This window comes from Larus michahellis, chromosome 4 (genome assembly GCF_964199755.1).
Source record: "Larus michahellis chromosome 4, bLarMic1.1, whole genome shotgun sequence".
Taxonomy (NCBI): Eukaryota; Metazoa; Chordata; class Aves; order Charadriiformes; family Laridae; genus Larus; species Larus michahellis.
In genome coordinates, this window is record NC_133899.1 from 66,109,572 (window position 1) to 66,132,204 (window position 22,633).

The 22,633-nt window shown below is 43.0% G+C and overlaps 1 protein-coding gene across 3 annotated transcripts in view; it reads left to right on the plus strand.

Moving 5' to 3' along the window:
• ESRRB (estrogen related receptor beta) overlaps window positions 1-22,633 on the plus strand; it is a 158,895-nt gene that overhangs the window by 14,298 nt on the left and 121,964 nt on the right. For 2 of the 3 annotated variants that reach the window (XM_074585330.1, XM_074585328.1), the window contains exon 1: window positions 8,191-8,851. Coding sequence is in view for 2 of the 3 variants with exons in the window: in XM_074585328.1 (XP_074441429.1) it covers window positions 8,850-8,851 (2 nt within the window). In the remaining variant the exon portion in view is untranslated. Of the gene's footprint in view, window positions 1-8,190; window positions 8,852-22,633 lie in introns of those variants that run through there. The other variant, XM_074585329.1, reaches the window with a different exon arrangement.

A 22,633-nucleotide genomic window follows, 5' to 3' on the forward strand; every position in this document is an offset into this window, starting at 1 on the left:
AAAAATGAGGCTGCTTCTCCTGGAGTTTCTGTTACCTGGCCATGAAGTGCTTTGATGCTAACTGCCCTGCCTCACAAAGACGCAGAGGGCTGAATTCACTTCATGGTGGGTTGGGTTGGTTTTTTCCAAGCTTGTGATCATTGGGAGAGCTGCGTGGTACGTGGCGTGTCAGGGAAGAAGCTACTGTGATTGCTTTAGATCTTCCTCTTTGTGCTCAGTGAGGAGTTGCAGCCAGGCCATGTGTGAGCAAGTGTGTGTGAGGCCATGCCCGTGACACATTCCTGGAGGGAGGGGACTCGCGAGGAGCTGGGCCTCACCTCCCTGCAGCAGCAGGGCCCTAGGCAGAAGCGATGGAAGGGACTGGTTATTCCAGGCAAGGACAGGTCCAGGTGTGGCAAGAGCAGAGACTAAAGCGGCAGCACAGGACTGAGCAACCAAATGTCTGCATCTGAAACACGGACTCGACAGAAACCTTCCTCAAGCAGCTGTTTCCAAGGGGCTTTGGGTAAATCCACTTGAGGTTAAGAATTTGACAGATTATTTTTTTTTCCCCCTCCTCACTGTTAAGCCTCAATGAATGCGACATCTTTTTACGGGGGGTAGGTGGGGGGTGGGGAGGAGGAGAGGAGGATGAAGGATAATATAGCTTGCTATAGACTGTGCTATGCCTGAGCTGCAGCTCAGGTTCCAGCAGCTTTGAATATCTGTGGTGAACTGCAGGGCACCTTTGAGCACGGAAGGGGCCCATAGCTCTTCCAGGAGCATGGGGGGCACAGCATGCTCCCCACCAGGGCCTCAGAGGCATTGCAAGGGGGGATTCTGTCCGTGGCACACGCCAAGGTTGTTGGTAGGGAAACTGTCGGGTTTTTGCCTCCTTCTCAGCTTGGCAGGCCGTTGGCTGGCAGCATGTAGCTCCAGCTGGATGAGGGGGCAGTTGTGGTGCACTTGCCAGAGCACTGGCCGCATTATCCTGGCACTCCCTGGCACTGACACCTCTCTTCTGGGACTGTGTTTGTGGCCCTTCCTTCGCGTCATCTCAGTGCATAGCATAGCATCCTCAGACCAAATCCTGAGTGACTGAAACAAGCAATGAAGCTCGGCAGCAGCATAGATGGCCCCTGCAGCTTGTCCCCTCTCTGCGTGTGCTGTAGCCTTGCTCCTTGGTCTGGGATGAGCTCAGTGCTGGGGAGCAGAGTTTCTGACTGCCTGGGGAGTATACAAAGGGAACACTAAATCCTTTGGCAAACCCCTTTTTTCTTGCAAATACATGTAACTGCATTTAATGAAAAGGCTCCTGCCCTTTTTCCCTTCCCTCTCTTCACTCTCCTGGAGAGGAAATGCTTTGCGTTTTGAGGTGCTCCAGACTGCAGGGGCAGGAAGGGTCTGGGTCAGGAGAGCTTTCGGAGGGCTGGGAGCACTGACATGAAGAAGGACTTGAGGAAGATTAGGGGACTGCAGCAGAATCACTGTGAAGCGGGAGAAACCACCCTACTTGGTGCTAAGATGAAGCTGAGCCAAAGCACAGCGGAACTTGCTATGGTTAGCCTGAAGAAAGGGAGACAAGGGACGGTGGGGGGGAATTTTACCTGCGTCTGCACCTGTTCACCATATTACAAGGGCTTATAGTTCTCTGTCAAGGGCCTGGTAGCCACGGAGTGGGCTCCGACATGATTTTAGATGGCACAGAGCTGAGAGGCATTAGCTGGAAACGCAGATCCCAGTTCCCCTTGGGATGCAAGTGAACCTTGCTGTAGCTTTATGTGCTGGAGAGGCTTCTGTGAAGGTAATGTTTAGCCTGCCATTTTGTGTTTGATTTACCCACAGTGAGGGAGCGATATTATGGTGGCAGAACTTCACTGCCAGCGAGGGAATTGTGGCAGGCATCTGCATACACATTACTGTGTCTTGAAAGTCATGTGTGCCCTCAAGTGCCTCCCAAATCAGGTGGTTTAATTCCCTCATCAGTCAGGAGTTATAGGTAAGGTTTTGGTGTGATCTGTGTGGGAGAATAGTCTCTCCCATAGTAACAAGACAGTTTCCAGTACTGTTCAGGGTTATTTTTGGTGGCCTGTCTCCTCCTACCCATCCCTGTGGCATATCCTGCCTGGCACAGGAGCCCTGGCGGTGTCAGCCGGAGATCACCTGGCTGGGAGCGCTTGCTTGCCTGGGTCTTGGATGCAGAGGGAGAGCTACTGAACGAAGCAGATTTTTTTGAATCTGTGGTGGGCTGACCTTGGCCAGCTGTGAGCTGCAGTTCCTTCAGGAAATATCCACCTGCTCCACTGCGATCTCTGCAGGGGCTGGAGGGGCCTGTCTGCTCCGATACCTGGAACATCCCCTCCCCTCCTTCTGTGGGGCCATTTCTCACTCCTCACTGGCTGTGTGGCGTTTTCTGTTCTTTCTTAAACACTTTTTCCCTCAGGTGCCACCATCTTGGCTGAGGGGCTCAGCTGTGCCCTGTGGTGGGTCCATTGGAGCCAGCTGGAACCAGCCCTGTCTGACACGGGGCAGCCCCGGCCTCTCCTCACAGAGGCCGCCTGGCAGACAGCACCTTGCCACAGACACCAAATGCGGATACGCTGACTGACACTTGGCTGGTGGTTATTTTGATGGGGATGGGAGCTTCCCCTTCTCCTTCAGACCAGTGAGAGTCCCAGTCTCAGGGCAGGGGTAAAGGCTCTTCAGGCACAATTAACTTGGCCTGGGAGATGAGGCAGGACGGGAGGTCAGTTGTGTTGCTTTGGAGGGGCCTCAACAAGGGACCCACTGCAGAATTTCTCTTTACTTATTTCCTCACTTTAGAGGCCGAGGAACATGCATGGCACCTCACTTTCCTCTGAGAGCTCCAGCAACCTGCAGGCAAGTCCTCAGTGGGGATTGGAGACGGGTGAGCAGCTCTGAAACCCCTCAGCTTGTGTGTGAAGGGCTTTTCCTGGAAAGGCTTATTCCTCGTCTGGGTGCCCGCAGCCAGGAGCACCCCCTTCCTTTGAGGAACTTCGTCGGTTATTTGCCTTCATTTTTATTTTTTATAAAATATCTTTTAATTGAGCAAGACACAATCAAAAGAGTATGAAGCCTCTCCTTGGAGAGGAGAAGAGGGAGTGGTAATAACACCCCTGACACACGCATTTGGAAAATGGTGATGGTTTTTCTGGGGAGCTGAGCTAACAGTCTGGCTGTAAGGAGTTTAGATCTGGAGCCAGACATCATGGTTAGGCCCGTCTGTGGTTATAATGTAGTTATTTGGGTTTTGTAGAAATTGTCTGAAGGAATCTGAATTAAAAACAAAACAAAAACCCAAGGGGAACCTGTTTCTGGCAGTCCTGGTCCCTATTTGATCTGGCACCAGAACTGGTTTAAATCTCACTTTGTCCTCCTTCTCCTGCTATCAAAATTGCTATGAGTTTTATTATGACAGTTACCATGCTTTCTCTCGCTTCCCACCATGGCCAAGGTCACTGAGAACATGAAACACTATCTCTTGCCTGAAGCCGACCTTTGTAGGCTGCAGGGCTGCTTTGAGATTTGTCCGAGTGCACAGCTAATGCCCTGCCAGCACAGGTGTGGACTTGCTGGTGCTAAACAAGGTCCTAAACAAGTGGTACAGCAACAATGATGAGTTTCTGCAAAGCATCCACAACAAGCTGAAAGCGCGAAAGGTGCCTGCCCCAAACGATGGAACTGACAGCACGTTGCAGCGTGCGATTGGAAGATGATGGTGGTTTCCAGCGAGAGAATATCGTGGTTACACAATTTAGGCAGGAGTATATCCAAGAAGTCTTATTCTGTTTTGTTGCTTTTTGCTGGGTATAAACACAGAAGCCCTTTGAGCCAAAGGCTCTGCAGTAGAAGTTTAGGAGGGACCTAAAGGAGGTAAGGAGAGAAGGGACTGTGTTATCATACTGTACATGATAGGCTGTCAAAGGTTGCGTGTTTAAATGTAATGCAGCATATGACTGTCTTACTGCTTGCAGGCTTTAGTTAAATCCTTACAGGTTTTATTTCTGTGTGTACGTGTAGAACTGAATGCTTGCTCTGGATAGTCTCTGAACGCACTCTGGTATGTGTTTCGTTGCTCAGGCCAAGCTATTTTTCATTAGTACATTGTTATTATTGGTGGACTCAGAAAAACAAGGGAGAGTAGCATTCTTCTGTGCTTGCTCTTGTTCTTGTTAAAGCCAGTGGCATAACCTCTGCCGAGCAGCCACAGATGGGTGCCTCTCCACAGCCTAACTCTGCAAATAGCTATGCCAGGTGAAGACTTTTCTCTGTCCACAGCTCTGAAAATGGAAGAACAGATTTGGATGCTGCCTAATCCAGGAAAGTTCTTTAGTCCTAATCTGACATGCTTTGTGTGAAGCTTTTTAGAAAGTTTTTGCAGGTTCACTTCTGCCAAAGATCTTTTGGAGTCCTAATCTCCAGCTGGCAGGCAGCTGGAGGGGGGTAACTTCTTTAGCTGAAATGGCTAAATCTGGTAGGGGACTTCTGTTAAAATCTTACTCATTTTCACATTCCTGAAAAATAGTAAAATATATACGAGTTAAAGAAGGAGCAAAGTTTACAAGTGTATTAACTGAGCAGTGTGACTTTCCCTGGTGATGACAGAGACTTGACATGGCAGCATGGCATGCACCGTCCTGGAGGTTACACGAAAGAACTGTATACAGACGTATGGACTTTGGGTTTAGTGTGTGCCAAAAAATATCCTGCTATGGTTTGCAGAGAAGAACAACATTGAAGTAATATGAAATTTGCAGCTTTAAAATCAAATAAGGAAATAAGACAGCTAAACTTCTAGCAATAATATCAGCATTTCCCTCTTGAAAATTTGCTTTTTTCAGAGTACATGCTTTGTATCAAAATGCATAGTATATTTAACTACCTGTTAAATCTAAGATCTACCTGTTAGATCTAAGAGTAATACTATGTATGCCAAGCATCCAGAAGAGCGTGTCTACTCAAACTTTTCCTTTTGTTTCTCTTTTATTCCTCATCTTGTTATTTTCACAGTCTTGGAAGAGGGTTTTTTGACATTCATTTCCTTTTTGTGAAAAGAGTTATTTTATAGTATCTTTTTTTGGTGTTTAAGTAGTCCCTGTTTGAAATCTGTGCAATTCACACCTCACTAACTCCAGCAGGGCACTAACGCAGCTGCCCTGGAATTTTGGGGTTTTGAGAATTTTTCAAAGTAGTCTGACTCTGCCGAAGAAACTTTTTGTTGTGTGTTACAGTTATTCCTTGTAGTTTGTGGCTAGCCTTGGAAACTACAGGGCTGACTTTCAGTTTATCTTTTAAAACTTAGATTCATAGCTGCATTTCCTGATATAAAAGCAGCAGTGGTTCTGAGCTCTAAACTTATGGCACATAAATCAGATGTGCACAGAAGCATCTTGAGGCTCACGGGAGAAGGGACAAAGGTTATCTGGGTGGTTTAATGTGCGAGTGGGGGAATTGGAAGATTCCATTGATTGGACTAGTATTTTCAAACTTCAACTGGTTTTGCTGTGTCCCTATCTAAAAAGGATAGCTGTGAATTTTTGTTTTTTGTCATAAGAAGGAAAGTATATTTTACATTCTTCTATAATAGCTTGTATCCAGCTGAGCAAATTCTGCCCAGATTTATATGTGCAAAGCTCAAACTCCTTGTGTTTGAAGTAAATTAAGCACTGAAATTTTACCTCCACCATAGACTTGAGAATCTGAGACTGAAATATAGGCTTAGATGTAAGTGGCCCTAGCAAGAAGCATTTAAAAAAAATACCTTCCCAGACAAGTAGAAAAGACGTAGATCTGCACTTGCACTTTACAATGTCTTCTATTTGGGTGCCTCAAGGAAAGAGTTGAGCCTTTATACAGTCTACAAGTCACTGATGTTGATCTTTTTTGGTTGTTGTTGTTTGTTTTGGTTTTTTTTTTTTTTTAATGTATCTGAGGGTGCTGTTGAAATCTTCTGGCTTTCTTTTTGCAGTGTTTTGAAGTGGGCATTCAGTCTCATGGCCTCTACTCTTGGATGCTTTCCCTGCCTCACCTGAGGCTGGAATTAAGAGGTGTTTGTGCACAGGGGTGCTCGCAGTGTGGGTAGGGGACATGTGTTTGAAGTTTTACCTAAAGCAGATCTCTGGATTGCTGGGTACCCAAGTGAGGAGCAACTAAGGTCATACATCCTGTTGTGTAAACGCAGAGCGGAAGGATGGGGGAATGCTGGCTCCATTCAGGGTTCATCCATACTAGCTAACTTGCATGCTGGCAAGTCCTCATCCCTTCATCCTCCAAGCAGAAAGTGGAAGGATGGGGGACTACTGTATGCCCAGATCTTTGTCTGCTGTGGATAGGGGATGCCAATGATAAGCACTGGACCTGGACCTGAGAACTGAACAGAGCTTCCCAACTACCTGACTGAGATGTGCCCAAAGTGTCCTCGTGATTTAGACTACATCGTGGCGTTTCCCCAGGCTTCAGTTTGGCCCATGGCAGTGTAATGGGGCAGGGATGATGCTGTTCTAAACAACACAAGGCTTGCTGAAGTAGTATTTGAAGAACTTCAGATGTCAGTAATATAGAACAGCAAAGAACAGTCTGACAGTGGCAACACTTTCAGGATCTATGTGGCTATGCCTTTGTTAAAGCTGAATTTTTCAAAAGTGACTGTTGGATGTAGGTACTCCTGTTTTGGGACCTTGATCTGCCATGCCTCAGCCTGATTGTTCTGTGAACTGAGCTTCTAAAGTTCCTTCCAATGGCAATGGGAAGTGTAAAATGTTTTACAGCTCTGAGTATTAAAGCCCAAACCACCTTGTAACGGCCAGCCCAAATGAGAGGGCAGAATTTCAAAATTTTCTTTGTTTGGTAAGGTAATTTTTAATCTGATTCAACTAGGTGAATGTGAAGGACCAGGTTCTGTTTCCACACTGGAGCTCAGCCTGTCAGACACTTTTTCCCGCCCCCCCCCCCCTTCATTTGTAGGTCTTCATCTGCAGATATCAAAGTGCTTTAAAGTACAGTGTTAAGTATTGTTATCTTTGGTTTTTTTAAAGCTGGGGGATATGCAGCAGTAGTAAAGTGACAAGCCAGACTTCACATAGGGCAGTAGCTCAACTGAGGGAAATGTCTAAATGTCATGAGTCTTTGCACAGTGCTTCATCAGACCCCTGTCCCGTGAGAAGGGCATTTTTTTTAAAAAACTCATTGACTAAATCCTACCGGCTTAGACACTAAGCCTATCAACTGGATTTGGCCCAAAAAGAGGAAATGACTTTATCTTCCCACATAATCAATAGCTGCAGTTGAACTGAGACCTTGGCTATGATATGGTGGGTCCTTGCCTTGCTTTAGGATAGCTGCTCCTGTTGAACAGAACTAACTTTCTTTACTCCAGCAAGAGCAGCACCCACAGCGCAGTGTAGACATGCCTAAACTAGCTCAGGTACTGTTAGCCACGGAGCCAAAGAACCATGAAGTTCAGCATGGGCTTGGTGCCTGAGGATTTTATCCTGCTCTTTATGAGTTCAGCATTTCTTTACCATTGCAGCTCAAGCAAGCCTAGCAACATGTTGAAAAGAAGGCTGGTGGATCTGGTACTCTGTCTGCACTAGTACTTTTGCCTGCAGAGCTGAGCATGGTGCTAGGGTTGATTGTAGGAGATACTGCCAAAGGTAGCAGTGTAGCAAAAGCTGTTTTGCCTCTCTCGCCTACTGTTCTCCCTCTTCTTCCCCACCCTTCCCCTGGTATTCATCAGGAGCTGTCTTGCCTTTGAGTCTGTTTGCTATGAAACTGCATAGCCATTAAGGTTCTACTGGACATCATGAATATCTAGGAGTTGGTGAAGTCTTGGAGAACCAGCTGCCTCCTAGAAAAGCCTTTGGCCTTGCCTGACTGTGACTCTAACAGGAGAACATGTAGAGGTTAGATATGAAAAAATCCAGAGCCATTACCCCTGCGCTTATTAATGGCGACCAGGGCAGACGCATTCTCTCAAGTCCAGATGGTGGGGTCCCAGCTCAGCCTCTGCAAAAGAGCTGTGCTGATATCTGTAACTTGTCAGTTTTCTCCTGTCAGTCAAGGACACGAGCAGGAATCATGGTTCAGGTCCTTGAGACCTAAGTAACTTCTTCTGAGTCAATAGAGGAGGTACCATCAATACCCTCAGTTTTGTTTTCAGGAATAGCCTCATCAAATACTGTTTGTGGGCAGAGACCCTAAGTAGCCTGCCGAGCTGTTAAATTGCTAGCCTCCCTACTAGCCCTAGTTTATTCTGCAGCAGAAATACAAGCACAACTGGGCCAGCCCCCAGAACTCAACTCTGAACTCGTCTCTCATTCTGTCAGAATCCCCAACTTGTTTTTAAAAATGACATTTATTTTTGTTAAATTGTAAAAGAGTTGGATGCAGTCTGCCAGTTGTGCTTTTCCTCTCCTTCTTTGTGCATTGAATTTTGTTCACTCGCTTTACATGCCTCAAGTTGCTGTAATGCTGCTGGGAAAGTAATTGCCTTGCACTTTCTCTTTCTGATGCCCACGGGTGACTGTGGGGGACTCCTCCCTGGGCACAGTGCACAGTTAAAAGCCCAGCTTTTGCTGCTTTGCTTAAGACCTGGCTATTTCTTTTCTTTTTTTTTTTCTTTTTTTTTTTTTTTTTTTTGTCAGCTGCCTGTTATATCAATCACAGAGCTGGGATCTATTTATAGGTTGGGACTCAGAGTACTGTGTCCTAGTCACAAAGAGAGGCAGAGACGCAGAGGGGACTGTCGGCTGGTGCAGGCGGAACCAAAAGATATTTAATCAGCAATTAGAAACACCTGAGGGCAAGGGAAATTCTACTCCAGCCTCAAGCTTCATCTCTCAGCCTGCAGCATGTAAGTAGCGAACTTCTACCTTTTATTGCATTTATGGGGTTGTTTTTTGTTTTGGGGTTTTTTGATCCAAATGTTGCTCTGCACCAATCCTTTAATCTGGGCTAAAAATTGTGGCAGCATCTCAATATGGTTAAAGGTAATAATTTTTTTTATTTATTTTCACACTGTCAAAGGAAGGTCAGTGTGACCCACAAGGAGAGGAGTTGGTTCAGAACTTTGTAGAAATCAGATGGTTTCACTATTTGAGAGAGGCTTTTTTCTCTGGAAATAAGCAAATGAAAGTTTGAGTGGAACAGTTTTGTTTTGGGAATAGAAACGGTCAGGTTTGCTGGCATTCCAAAAAGGTCAATGTATAACGTAACTCTGCTTAAGGGCTTACCAAGGACAGGTGCTATTTATCCCATGCTGGTAAAGGCAAACCTGGAAACTTCAGCAGTCCTGTCTTAAAAGAACCAAGCGGCACCCTTTCCTCTATTAAAAAAAGAAAAACAACAACCACCCTGCTCCCCCTGGCTTCATAACAAACCTTCTCTTAGCAGGGAGATTAAATGAAATTTTGCTTTTACTGAATGCATTTATCATTGAGCAGTTGACGTTTCTTTAATTTTAAAAGTCCCAAAGTAACTGAAGCCTCTTCAATGACAAAAGAGGGGTGCAAGTCTTTGCAAAGTCAGCGCAGTAGCACTCAAAGAAGAAACTTACTCTCTCATCGCCAATGAGCTGTTTGCTTTAAAGCAGCCAAAAAGCAAAATGTTTGAACAATGATAAATTTTTGGACTATTTTTGTTAACAGGAATATGAAGAGAGGGAAGACAATAATGAGTCAGAATTTGTTTTTTATTAGGAGCTTTTAGCATAACATTTTTGTCAAAACACAAAGAGGTTTTTCTTGTTTCATATTTTTGCCTCAGAGATTTGGGTTATACCTTTTCCAAAATTTAGTTTTTATATTTATTTTTAAGCATAGAAAAATTTCCTTGATTTCTTGTGTTTATAACATCTACTCCCAAAAAGGCTAATATCACAATTTTTAATTTCTGTATGTTAAGTTTTTTTAGTATAGATTTCTCATTAAATATATGTTCTTAAAACTTTTCCCCCCATGATTTACCATTTTTGAAAGTAACAACAAATAAAATGAAGCTAAACTTAAAATAATTTGGAGGAACAAGTGTCTAATAGAAATAGAATAATAAAACCAGAGGTGTCTTACAGTTGAAATATCAAGCCCTAAGAAATACATGATAACTGAATTTCTTGGACTGACTGTAGAAAGGTGACAAATAGGTTGGTTCTTTATTTTGCATTTCTTTAATGTACATTTTATAATACTCAAAGTTTTTAACTTAAGTTGTAGGAACAAAAAATACCAACTACGAATTAATTCTTTCTAAGTTTTTAACCATTTATATAAATACTCCATCTTTCAGCTACAATTCTAGATATAAGGAAGGCTTTTAGGACGATATGGATAAACACTGGGAATTTACATACACAAATAATGCCCCAAATGATCATTACAATACGCCGCTCGCTATGAAGCTCCCCTCCCCCCAAATAAAACAAAACTGTGAGCCTGACCATTCTCATCATAGAAAGCTTCATTTTGATTATTAAGGCTTTTTGCTTTACTTAAAAATGAATGTATTTAAATTATTTAAGTCCCTTTTCTGTTTGTTTTGGCATGATATTACATTTATTGCCTCTCTGTGACAATGCAACGTTATTGTGTAATAAAGGGAGAGCAGATTTTTCTGAAAGGCATCAAAGAAATAAAATTGCTGACTCTGTAACTAACAAAGAATCTATCATATAGCTGGTCTGAGGTCCCCCTAAAAATTGAAAACCAAGAGACATCTTATCGTTTGAAAAATAAAAATTGAATCTTTCTTCCCTACACAAACAGAAATATCAGCATGACTAGGTTCAGGAATTACTGCAAAACCTCATTTACTATACACTTTTGCAAAAATCTACGTCCTCCAAGTATAAAGCTAGGAAAGATTTAGTCTTAAGAATTTGTTTGGACTATTCAATGGTTTTGTCTGCACAATTGCTGGATTTGACTTTTCTCTTTCAACCACATGTGGGTTTTTTCCCGTTAAACCTGCCGTATTTTTTTTATTACTGCGTTTAGAAAAAATAACCAAGCACCTACTGTCCTGTAGCATACTAATCAATGGTTTATGGGACCACTTTTATTTGGAGGGAGGGAGTTATCTGTGGTTAGAGGGAAGACTTGGATGCATTATGTGGAAGGAAGTCTTTGTTGTTTAGTTTCTGCTTCACTAATGTTTCATGTTTTGTGGACTAAGCATCTATCAACCTCCAAAGTGACTTATTCCACACAGTGTGGTTTGTCACAGGGCTGTTGCATGATTTTTTTTCATTCCTTAAAAAAAAACAAACAAGCATTTTGTTTCATCCTAGTTTATTTGTTTCTTTCACTGCAAAGTAATGATTGACATGCAGATTCTCTTCTTCATGCCCCTACTTTCATTGCTAAGTATGACATCTCTGGGGAATTATAAATAAAACCTGTGCCAAATCTGCTGCACAGGTGTCTGGAGTACAGCATGCTCAGGTGTCTTGCTGTAAATCCCTGAGAATATGGAGTAAACATCAGCAAGAAAAAAATACTCTTCTTGAAACAATTCTGTGTTTTTAGGGGCCTTCTGAATAAAACCCCCAAAGCCAGCAAACAGTTATTAAAGATTGTGTAGCTAGCTGTCTCTCTTGCTCTCTCTTACTTCTTTTATCGCTTCACCTGTACATCTGTCCATCTATTTCTCATCTCTCTATTTTTACATTTCATTATGCTATGCTTGCTCTCCCGTTCTCTTCTTTTCCTTTCCTGAAGACACATTTCTATCTGGCACAGAAAATAAACTCAGATTGCGGTAGTTATGTTAATCTAATTCAATCCTCTGTGGGTTAGGAGTGAAATTCTAATAGTGGAGCTGTTGAGGGCTTTTTTGTTAATGGCTTGGGGATTACATTGAGTTAAAGGCTCATTTCCTAATCAAACAGAGAGGGAGAGAGTGACTCCGAATATTTATGAGTCTCCCAGCGCGAGTTAAACATTGAACTCCAAAAGCAGGATTTCAGTGCTGCAGAAAGAGTTAAAACCCCTCAGGGCTGCTGTGGAGCGGGGTGGGGGGGGGGAAGGAAACCAGTTAAGCCATCAGCATTTTCAACTGCTGTATAACTTCAGTTTGGTGAGAAAAAATAATCATCTCACAGAGCTAAAATGGAAACTGTAGCAAGATATTTAAAACAAAGTCAAGTGATGCTTCAAAAAGGCTCTTCTTTATTGAAGCAGCATACATGCAGTGCAAGCAGCAGCCTAATAGAAACTCCAAATAAATATTCTTCTAAATGAGAAGAACTGGAGGGTGGTCTGCCTTTTTATTAATAGTGCCTGGAAGACCCGATTTAATTTTTTAATGCATTTTATTTTTGGTTCTACTTAGCTCTTGGGTAACTTTTTTATTAAAAAAGAAAAAAAAAAGAGAAAGCAGTGTGGATGGGTCAGTATCTAAATTGTTCTACTTCTGTAGATTGGTATCTTTTGAGGCATTTTTTCTGTCCTTCAGTTTAGCTGGAGTCTTGTGTCAAATAGTCTCGTTGGAGAACTGGATTTGCTGTCACAGGAATGATTGACCAAATTAACGCCTGATTGCTTTTGTGATGAATTCATCATGCATGCTTGGGTAGACCCTGCTGTTGCTGAAAAAGAGCAGGCCGGCCTGCCTGCAGCAAGCAGAGGACCTCTGTGTTGCTAAGGCCTGGTGTGTCGTGCACTAGCCAGCAGTAGGCTTTTTTTGCCCCAAGCTTGGGTTTAGAAAATCTGTCCACAGCAGGTGAACTGCACAAAATCAAGACTGTGCCATGATCCTGCCTCTCTTCTGTAAAGAGGTCCTGACAAGGAATGGGGATAGAAACCTGCCATCTTCTGACACATGGCCAAGTCATATCTCTGTGTTCCTCAGTTTCCCTGCCTGTAAAACGATACATGGATGCCATCAAAAGTACTCCAAGATTTACAGAGAACAATCTTATATAAATCCCAAATGGCTGGTTCGCCCTTGGCAAAAACTGCAAATCAGTGACACAGGTGTCTAGTTTGAAAATAGGAGGTTTTTGTGCTGGCAGCAAGAGTTACTCTACTTCGCCTTTTTTCCTGTTTTTGTTTTGTTTTGTTTTTTTTAAATACATTTGGTACAAGCCACCGAAAAGGTTTTCTGATTCTGGTAAGACAATCAGATAGAAGGCTAACTTACTGTTAGTATAACATTAAATGGCGTTGTCCTACACACTAGGTCTGAATTTGGTCTTGGTGACTCTTGTTGAGATGAAGCTCCAGGCTTATTACTCAAAAGTGGTAAACTTTGGCTAAAAAAGTAAGTTACTGTTTGGTTCCGGAGCCATGTGTATCGATGGTCATCCTGTAGACACCAAACTTTGTGGTTTTGCTGACATGTCTATCTGGGTGCAGCACCTTGAGGTAAGAATTGGCACCTTGCCCTAGTTTAAAAATTATTTAAAACTGCGACCTGATGTGAGTGCCTGAGGCCTCTTTCTCTTTGTGCTCTGTGCCTGGACCTGCTGAGGAGAGCACCATCAGCTAGAGTGTACTTTATTAAATGAATTTGAAATACATAATAATTGTGTGCTTTCCCTCTAATAGCTGGCACCCACAGCAGATCCCTTTGAGACTGGAGCTTTCTGTGTCTGAGGTGAACACTGTATAACATTTTTTCCTGCCTTCCTCTCCTTCCCATCCCGGTTTCCTTTCTGTTTGCCTCAGCCTTTTCCTCTCCTGCACTATTCTGCTGTGGCCATGGCCTAGCAGTTTATACTTAGATTTCTCCTGCTGACATTTCAGGCAAAATACTCTCCTTTCTCTTTTTTGTCCTTTGCAGTGCTATGCTGAATCCTATGAATGACCGGCTGCTGTTTACCCTGAAGGTGGCTGTATTTCAGTGCAGCTTTGCCTGGCATATGTATAGTTTATGAAGAACTGGGGAACTAAAACCTGATTTTCAACTTTTCCACAAGTTACGTAGAAAGCTACTGTGTTCTTGCTGTCCTCCATGCATGCCACAAGTACTTAAAAATGATTTTGTAATATAGGAATTTTAGGGAAGGAAATACTGCGGCTCTTTAAACTTTTAAAGTGCACAGTTTAGTTGACACGATGACTTGAAAGTGACAGTTTTAAAGTCTTAGGGCTCTTGAAAGTCTGTAGAAAAAGGGCTGTGTCTTTAGGGGAAATTTCCTTTTCTAATGGAATAAAACTTGCAATTAAATCTTGTTATTTGAATACTGGAAAGCATATGCCCAGCATGTATGAGAGGGAAGCATAAGTGGCTATTTTTATTCATTAAGGAGTCGCTGCCCTTTCCTTTCCTTCAACCATGTGAGATGTGAATGATCCTGCTCACAAGAGTTTCACGCTGCTCCCAGAATGGATTCTCTTTCTCTTTGTAATTGTGTTTGCTGGATCAGCAGGAAATGTACTCCAGAAGTTCTTGTTTCCCCAGCCTCCCGTGATCACCTCTTTGTAGTAGGCCTGAGCAAATGACTGGTAGCCATATACTAAAACATTGGCATTTAATCAACATCCCTCTAAAGCCTACAGGACCTAGAGGGTGACTTTCTGGGTGAGAAGAGAGGGTACATCTGCCACCAGGCCTGCCAGACAGCTTTCTTTTTGTTTGCTTTGTTCTCCATCCTCAGGCCCTTCTTTTCCCACAGGTCTCCTGGGCTTTTAAAAATTGCAATTACTCTCATTGGTAGCTCTTTCTACTGCTTCCCTTTAAATAAGTTCTTCCCTGTTACATCATGTCCCCATGGCCTAGTACAGGGGATTTCAACCTTTCTCTGTTGGTGGTGTGAACTCATGTAGATTGGTGAAGAGCTCATGTGAATATGATTTTCTCAGTCATGCTTTTTGAACCCACAGTCTGTAGCACTGAGAGTATGGTAGCACTCAAGTTATAACCATTAGCTAATGCTGTCTTTCTGTGGGGGAGGACAGCAAGGATTTTGTGAGTAAAACATAGGCTGGGAAGGGATTCCTTGCATCAGCATCCTCTCTAATGCTTCACCCAAAAGTCAATCTAGGAGCCTATCCCAAGCCCCCCTGCTTTTTAGTTGAAAAGTCCTGTGTACATCTGAAATGTATTCATGGCCAATCTTTATACCAAGCTGTTTGTTTCACTGTTGTTCTTTAATTCTAGCTCTGACACAGACTCCCTGTTCAGTCTAAGGTGGGTCCCTTCACTGCTGTGATGTGTTTTGCCCATCTTAAATGAGGTTCCTGCTTGCCTGTTCTCCATGATCTACAGAGAATTGCATGATCACAGCAAAACGCTTTGTGTTACTGCAGGCTCTGAGTACAGTCCTGTGTTTTGCCTCCGGTAGCCCCTATTCCCTTTTTAACATTGCAAATAATCATATAATTCTTCCTGTGCTTTCTCTCAATCCCTCTTACTTTCTTTTTGCTTTATAGGATTAAACTTCAGTTTTGTGTGTCTCTAAATAGGGCCTACTCTTGTGAGTTCTGTAATGACTGTCCATGCCATCTACTGCCTACGTAGCCCCCTTCTGTGAGTGTCTGCTGGTGCTCTGGGAGTGCCTTATGCTCCCTGCACAGAGAAGTAGTAGGGGATAGAGCGCTACGGCCTCTTTGGGACCCTCCATCCCATACAAAGAAATCAGATGAAAGGATGCCTCCATGTGCTCAAAGGGCAGTATATAGACATGTTATTGCTGTGCTGAAGTAATGGGCCATACCTCTCTGAAATACCATGTTCACCTGGCTACATTACTTTCAGCTCTGTAGTCTCTTCTGGCACATGGGCTCATGGAAAGTGTGTTTAAGGAGGACAGAATTAAGGGGGCTGCTGCTATGTTTGTGAAGGGTTAAATGATGGGGGATGAGAGCCACAGCTTCTCCTGGGGAATAAGGACTAGCCAGAAGAATTGATTGTCTTGGCTTATTGATCCTTCAGGAAACAGCACTGAAGTGATAATGCTGTTCCTGCCACTTTGAGGCACTTTGTACCAGCAACATCCTCTGTTTACCTAGGATAGTGCAAAGGAAGAGCTGCTCTGTTGCTAACTCATTCCAGAAAAACCCTGTGCGAGACATGTGTTGAGTTTACCGCTTGTCTGTCTGCTCCCAGGGAGAGGTGCATGTGGAGAGAGGAAGCTCAGCAAGCCGTGTTATTTTATAGTGCTTAATGGAGATTGGCTGCAAATGGTAGTTTGTGAGTTACTGTACTGAGTCTTTGCTGGCAGTGTCTTGGTCTGTAGCCTTCTGTGAAGTCCCAGGCTATCATGTCACAGGGTAACCATCTCTCCCATCCTTTTCCCTCCCCTCCCCTTTCTGGACAATTGGCAGTCACCCCCGACTTGGTCTTGCTTGTAAACTGAAATAGGGCAGTTGAGTGCTTTTGATCCTGTGAGCCCGATACTAACTTCTAGACACCTGGGTGGGCTGATGGGGGGGTGGATGATGAAATATCCCATCTCCTTTGCACTGAGGCTCCAAACCTGCCCTGAGAAGTCAGGTATTTCTCTCTGGCCTCAGGGTGGCAGAGGGAGAAACACCCACCTGCTACAGGAGCTGCGGGAAGAGCAGTGCTTTTTGTCTGCTCAGCTACACTACTCCTGTAGATGCACGAAACGTGTCCAAAGAGCACAGCATGCAGATTGTCAGCCCTAAGGATCTGTTGGGTGCTTCTGCAACCATGGGCCTGGTGGTGGGCATATGGTCCTGACTGGTTTTGTGCTTTCGGTTGTCCTTGTAGCACAGTGGGCTGGGGAAGATCTCACGCTGTTCCCCCTGAGGCACCAGTTGCGATCAGCTGATGAACTGGGCTTGGGTCACACTCTTAGCCCTCTTAGTGATCATTGCTGATAACTACAAGATTTGGACTTTCACCTGTAGAAATAAAAGTGCAGCTTGCTCATCATGCTCTCTATCTCCTTTTCTTTCTGCTTTGTATTTGTACGTGCTTTGCACCCTTTCTTTTTCTGGATGTGTTGTTGTATTTTGAGGAATCTCAGACAGGTCTCTGCAGCTTCCCATAGCCAGGTTAGAAGGCCGTGAAAGCTTGGTACCATTTGGAGGTTGTTGCAAAATCTTGCACAAAGCCAGGAGGGCCAAAAAGCTACTGTGAAATGCTTCTTTATTAAGTCAGGCCAGCTTATATATAGAGATACGCAAATAACTTTCAGAGCCATTTAATTACCCTATATATCATTTCTATACTTCATGCTCTTTGATGTTGCCAACAACTTTATTGCTGTACTTGATGTTTGACTTTACATCTCCACCATGTGAAAGCAAATGATGAGAAAAACTGCAGTTTTGTTTTAAAAGAAGAAAAGTGTCTAGACCACCAGGTTTCAGGGAACAACTAAAAAGCAATGCCGACTATTTTCTTTCTTTTTTCCTTTTTTTTTTTTTAAGAAAAAAGGCGGGTGATAAGAATAGCCACCGATGTATCATATAGAATATAATTATGTTTATTTTGGGACTTGATCAGTAGCTGAACATTTGAGACTTACAATACTGGGTTTAATATAGTATGCAACATTGTGTATTATGTAATGTAAAATTATTATCTACTACTTAATAAATCTCATGCTGTGACTGTTCCACTTCTTTTTAACTAGCTCTCAGACAATGGCTATGAGTTGCGCTGGCAGCTTTGGCCATTGATTCCATTCTGCCTTCGTTGTTTGCTGGGGCTGCTGTATTTAGCCATGAGACAACTTCTGTCTGAAAGAGCTTCCAATCTGGTTCAAGACAAGAGACTATCAGTGCAGAAGAGTTAGTCATGAAGCCTGTGGCTAGAAGAAAGATGAGGGTAACAAAGATAGGTATTTGTGGTAGTGTATTGCTGCAAGTGTGGCTTGTTTGGAGTACAGGTGGCTTTACTTGGTGTGCAGTTAACGAAAAGATAACAAAAAAGAGCATGGGCTTTTATGTGTAAAATCTTCCTTATTCTTTGCTTTGCAAAATCAGCACCTCCACTTTTTCACCTAAGAAGAGAGCTCTGCTTCATTTTCTTGGTATCTCTATACTTGCATTTGTATTTTCCCCCTTTTTTCAATGCTTTTTCCCTTAAAATAAAAAAGTGCTTTAAATAAACCAAAGGAAGTATTTTTTCACATAACAGAAAATTAAACTGTGGGATTTATTGGCCTCTGCATCATTCAGTGGCAAAGTTATGGATGGATTCAAAAAGATATCAAGGAATCTATGGAACATGTGGCCTCATCAGTGGCAAGTAGATGTTATGGTCCAGAGGGAACAGCCTAAGTCACAGGCTGCCAAGATACTGACTGTAAGGTCTGCAAAGGTGCAGCAAGGTGAAGAGCAGGGAAAACACTCTCCTTTCCTATAGTCTTTCCCTGAGCCAAATATTAGTTGTTGATATCAGAGATAGAATATGGGACGAGGTGACTTCTTAACTTGACCTGGCATAGCTGTCCTCATAGCTTCTCTTGCACCTGGAACCAGTGTTGTCACTCTTTGCAGATAGCTGAATTACTTGTTTACACGATACTCTGTTACAGATATGCAGCATCTGTATTTTGGGGTACCTGATCTTGCTTACCCTGAATGTTTTTCTACTGTTAAAGGCAGTGTTTATAAAGCCGTGAAGGTTCCTAGGATAGATAAGCTATGCCACTATGAAAGTATCAGTGAAGACAAGAATGCATCCAGGGAGCAAGGGTGAGCTAAGCAGAAATGATGCTTCCTGAATTTATCCTTTCTGATCGGTACTGTGTTCCTTCCCACTGACTGGGTGGCTGTTGTGGTGGAATTTGCAGGGCAGAAGTAGGCCCAGAGGCAAAGAGGCAATGGGTTAGAGGATGCTTTCAGGTGTTTTTGTTTAAGACCACATTATGCAGCAGCTGTGAGTTTGTTTCAATGTATAATATCCTCTGTTCTGCAATGCATAGGTCTGCAGAAGGTTTAGTCACCTGATGGGTTTTGGTTTGGTGGTGTATTGAGTCAGAGGAGCATTGCATTGCTGTATCACCAGTTGGTGAAGGTTTCTTGAAGTAAATGGACACTACATTATAACACCCAGCAGGGCCTTTGCCATGCTGATACTTGTTCCTTGTAACTTTGACAATGGCTTCATCTTTCCCATCTGTGAGTGAGGGGAAGTGATGTGCCTACAGTATCTTCCTTCTGCAGTGAAGCATTTGGGAACGCCTTCCCAGGATGAGGGGCCAGTGTGAGAAAGAGGAAGGACCACAAATGTTTGTGCACTCAGTGGTTATATGGAGCAGCCTGCTTCCCGTACAACACCTACTCTGCGAGCCCAGAGTACTGAAAAAGTGCCCTGTTATCTGTTGAAAACTGTAGCTCGGTGTTTTGGTGCTTTTTCCCTCAGGATTTCATGGGCCTTCCCCAATGCAGGCATCTGTAAACCTGTAGTTGTATACCTGTGTAAACTTGGAAGCTGTCTCATGTAGTTTTGCTGTTTAATGTATGTCTTCAGTAAAACATGAATGCCTTGGGGCTTCTGATCAAATTTACTTTCATGGCCCAGAATTCACTTCTGTAGTGAGAGGGCAGCTCTGCCTTACTTTTTGGGAGCTAGAAGAGGCCAGGCGAGTGGCAACAGTGCCTCCCGTCTTGCTTCAAATGTAGATTTTCATCTTTTGCATGTTTCTTCAGTACTTTGCATTGGTAGGTACTGACCCCCATGGGAATCAAAACCAAAATCTCTTACACTGAAATCCTGACAAGCACTCAGACCTGAAAAACTCATGACAGGCCTGGAGTGTTGGAGAACCATGCTAGTTTTAGCACTCCATCCCAGCCAGAAATATTCCCAGTCTTCCTTTTTTGTTCTGAGCCCACCAATAATGTGGGGCAATTATTTGACTATGATGACTAATTTGATATTGTACAAACACCTTTTTGTACCATTTTCTATTTAAAAGTGGAGCCAAGCAGGAATTTATGCTGCTGGTTTCTCATTCATCTGGGAACTTCTGCAACTTTGGTAAAGGCACGTTTCTGCAGAGAGAGGACTCGAGCTGCTAATTTGACTGTAGGAGTTTATTTCTGGAATGCAGCAGTGTTTCACCAACGGAGCAGCTGTCCTGGAAACACTTACCACATGGGGTCATTTTCCTCTCTGTGTGTAATCGACAAAGCCACCCCAGTTAATCTGAATCCTTTTAAGTCTCCTAAACTAGACCACAGGGAGTGCAGAGAGGCCTACAGGACTCTGACCTCCTTCACTTCCTTCTCCTATCGTTAGGGAAGAAAAAATACTCCAATGCTTAAATATGTCTTAAAGGGGAAGCCTATAATCTTTTCTGAGCGTGGAAAACTGTTTCTATCAGTAACATGCTGATTTAGGGGGAGGTGTTGGTCCTCCATTTTCTACGGCTATTCTGTGATAGTAGCTACACCTCTCCTAAGTTTGCCAGCTATTACAGGTTTTGGAATCACAGCAGTCAGAAGTGGGGAAAAGGTTCTTGGGTTATTCAGTTCTTTCTCTTCTGTTTGATTTGCTTTGCTTGCACAGCTTGCTTCCATCCCTGTTCACTTATGGGGTGACAGTTCCACAGCTCAATTCCTTCTGCTATGAGAGAAATTCTCCTGGTTATTCAGTCTAAATTATTTCTTAATTTATTTTCTTTTTTTTCTCCCTAGTTCTCTCTCATGTTGCCCTATTCCTTCCTTCCTCACTGTTTCTGCTCTTCAATACTTTTTGGACCTAAGTCCTGTCTCTAAATCCTCCTTGCCTCCAGTAGGCTCTATGTCCTTTTTCCCCCTGCTGCAACTTTGTGTCAGTCTCTTGAACTCCTGTCTAATCTTTATTGGGGTTCTATTGAAAAGGTTTTACGCTTTGAGTTTAGTGGTTCCTTTCTTTCTCTTAAACCTGTCTTCTACGCCAGGGTGCAAGGCCGGTCACAGGTAGCAGTTCTGTGTGGATAGAAGGACATTCTCTCTCAAGCCTGGAGAAGGCCTTTTTCAAGAGGTGACCACATGGCAAGTTCTGCACCTGTGATCTGAGCCAGCCCTGATGCAGCCATCATGGGTGTATCACTGGAGCTCTGCAATGGAAGTCTGCACCTACCAAGATTCAGGGACTGCTTCTTCAGTCAGGTACTTGAAACTGAGGACAAAAATGACTCTAATGGATGCTGTCTCCTCTTTCTCCAGGCTGTGCTAGTGTAGCTTTTCAGATAAGTGAGTGTGACTGGGGCTTCCTAAAAATTAAAAATTAACAATGTCATCAAGGATTTTTGCCTCTACAATCAGTTGTTTCAGAAAGTGATCTAAAAAAAAAAAAAAGACATATCACTGAATATTTAAGAGTTTAATTTCAGAGTGAAGAAAACTCTAGAAAATATTCAGTGGATGTACTTTTTCTTTTTCTTCTTTTAAGTTCTTTGCCTTTCCAGATTAGTGACAGGGTGAACGTAATTAGTCCTGGGTCACTGTTATGGAAAGGTAGAATCTGGAAGGATGAAAAAGTTGGTGTGATCCCTTTAGAGAAAAGGCTATAGAGATTTTCCTTGCTGAGACCCAAGGGCCATAACTTATAGTAGGAAAACATGTCTTCCTAACATTGTTTCAGAAGCTGAGGTTGAGGTTTGAGAAATGTTGCAGAAAAGGTCAGTTTTTAACAACAGTCTGCTATGATGCAAATCAGAGAGTGGGTTGGAGAACAGCAATGTATGCCTTTAAGAAGCCTTCAATAGGCAACAAAGTAGTAAATTGACATGTAATGGAGAAGAATAGAAAAGTATTTTCCCCAATACTATGACAGAGTCTCTTCTGATGGAATATGGCTATGATGGATTTGTTTTATCTGTTAAAATTAGAACAGTGTTTGGTTAGCCAGAGTATGTGAGAACTGGAAGAGCAAGGATTTTCCTCTCGTGTTTATGAGCATGTATTACAGCAGGGTTTACAGCTTGACTTCAGGCTTCCAGCGTACCCATATTGAAAATGCATGCTGTAGTAGTGAAGGCAAACCTGGATAGTGATGTAAACATGTCGGGATTGACTAATTGACAAGCAGCTCTCTTCACTCATTTTGTAACCGTGTTGTACTGCATTTATAGTGTTTGTTCTCACTGGCAACTTACTCTATGAAGATTGAATAAAATTTCAGAACAATAAAGGAGATCTTTAAAAAAATAAATCTAACTTTCCTCGCCTCCACCCACCCCAAAGATTACTGAATTCAAGACATGGACCTGGGCTGATTTAACTGACTACTTTTCCGCTTGTTTATGATTCATGCACTGCACAGCCCTTGCCATTAGCCTTTATACATTCTTTATATATGCTTTATACGTTCTGGTAGATGAAGCATATGTCCTCTGGCAAAAATGGGTAGTTTTTCACAGCAAGGTTACTATAATGTATAAGAAATTGCCTTATAAAAACCATGTATGACACCTCTTAATTGAAGCTTATTGGGAATAAACAAGTATTGGCCAGTACATTTGTCTTGCTTTCTATAACTCTTAAAGAACCATAAGGAATCTAAACAGATGTTAAGGCAGTCCTATACTACTCCAATTCTCTAAGCCTAACTGCATAGCACAGGCCATTAAAATCCACCTAGTAACACCTGCACTTATCTAGGCAGATTCTCAACATCAGTGTCTTCATACATACAACCTTGATTTAAAGGCATTGCGATAGATTATCCAGCACGCCTCATGGCAAGTTGTCCCAATGGCCAGTTCCTGCTGTTTAAAAATGTCTTTATT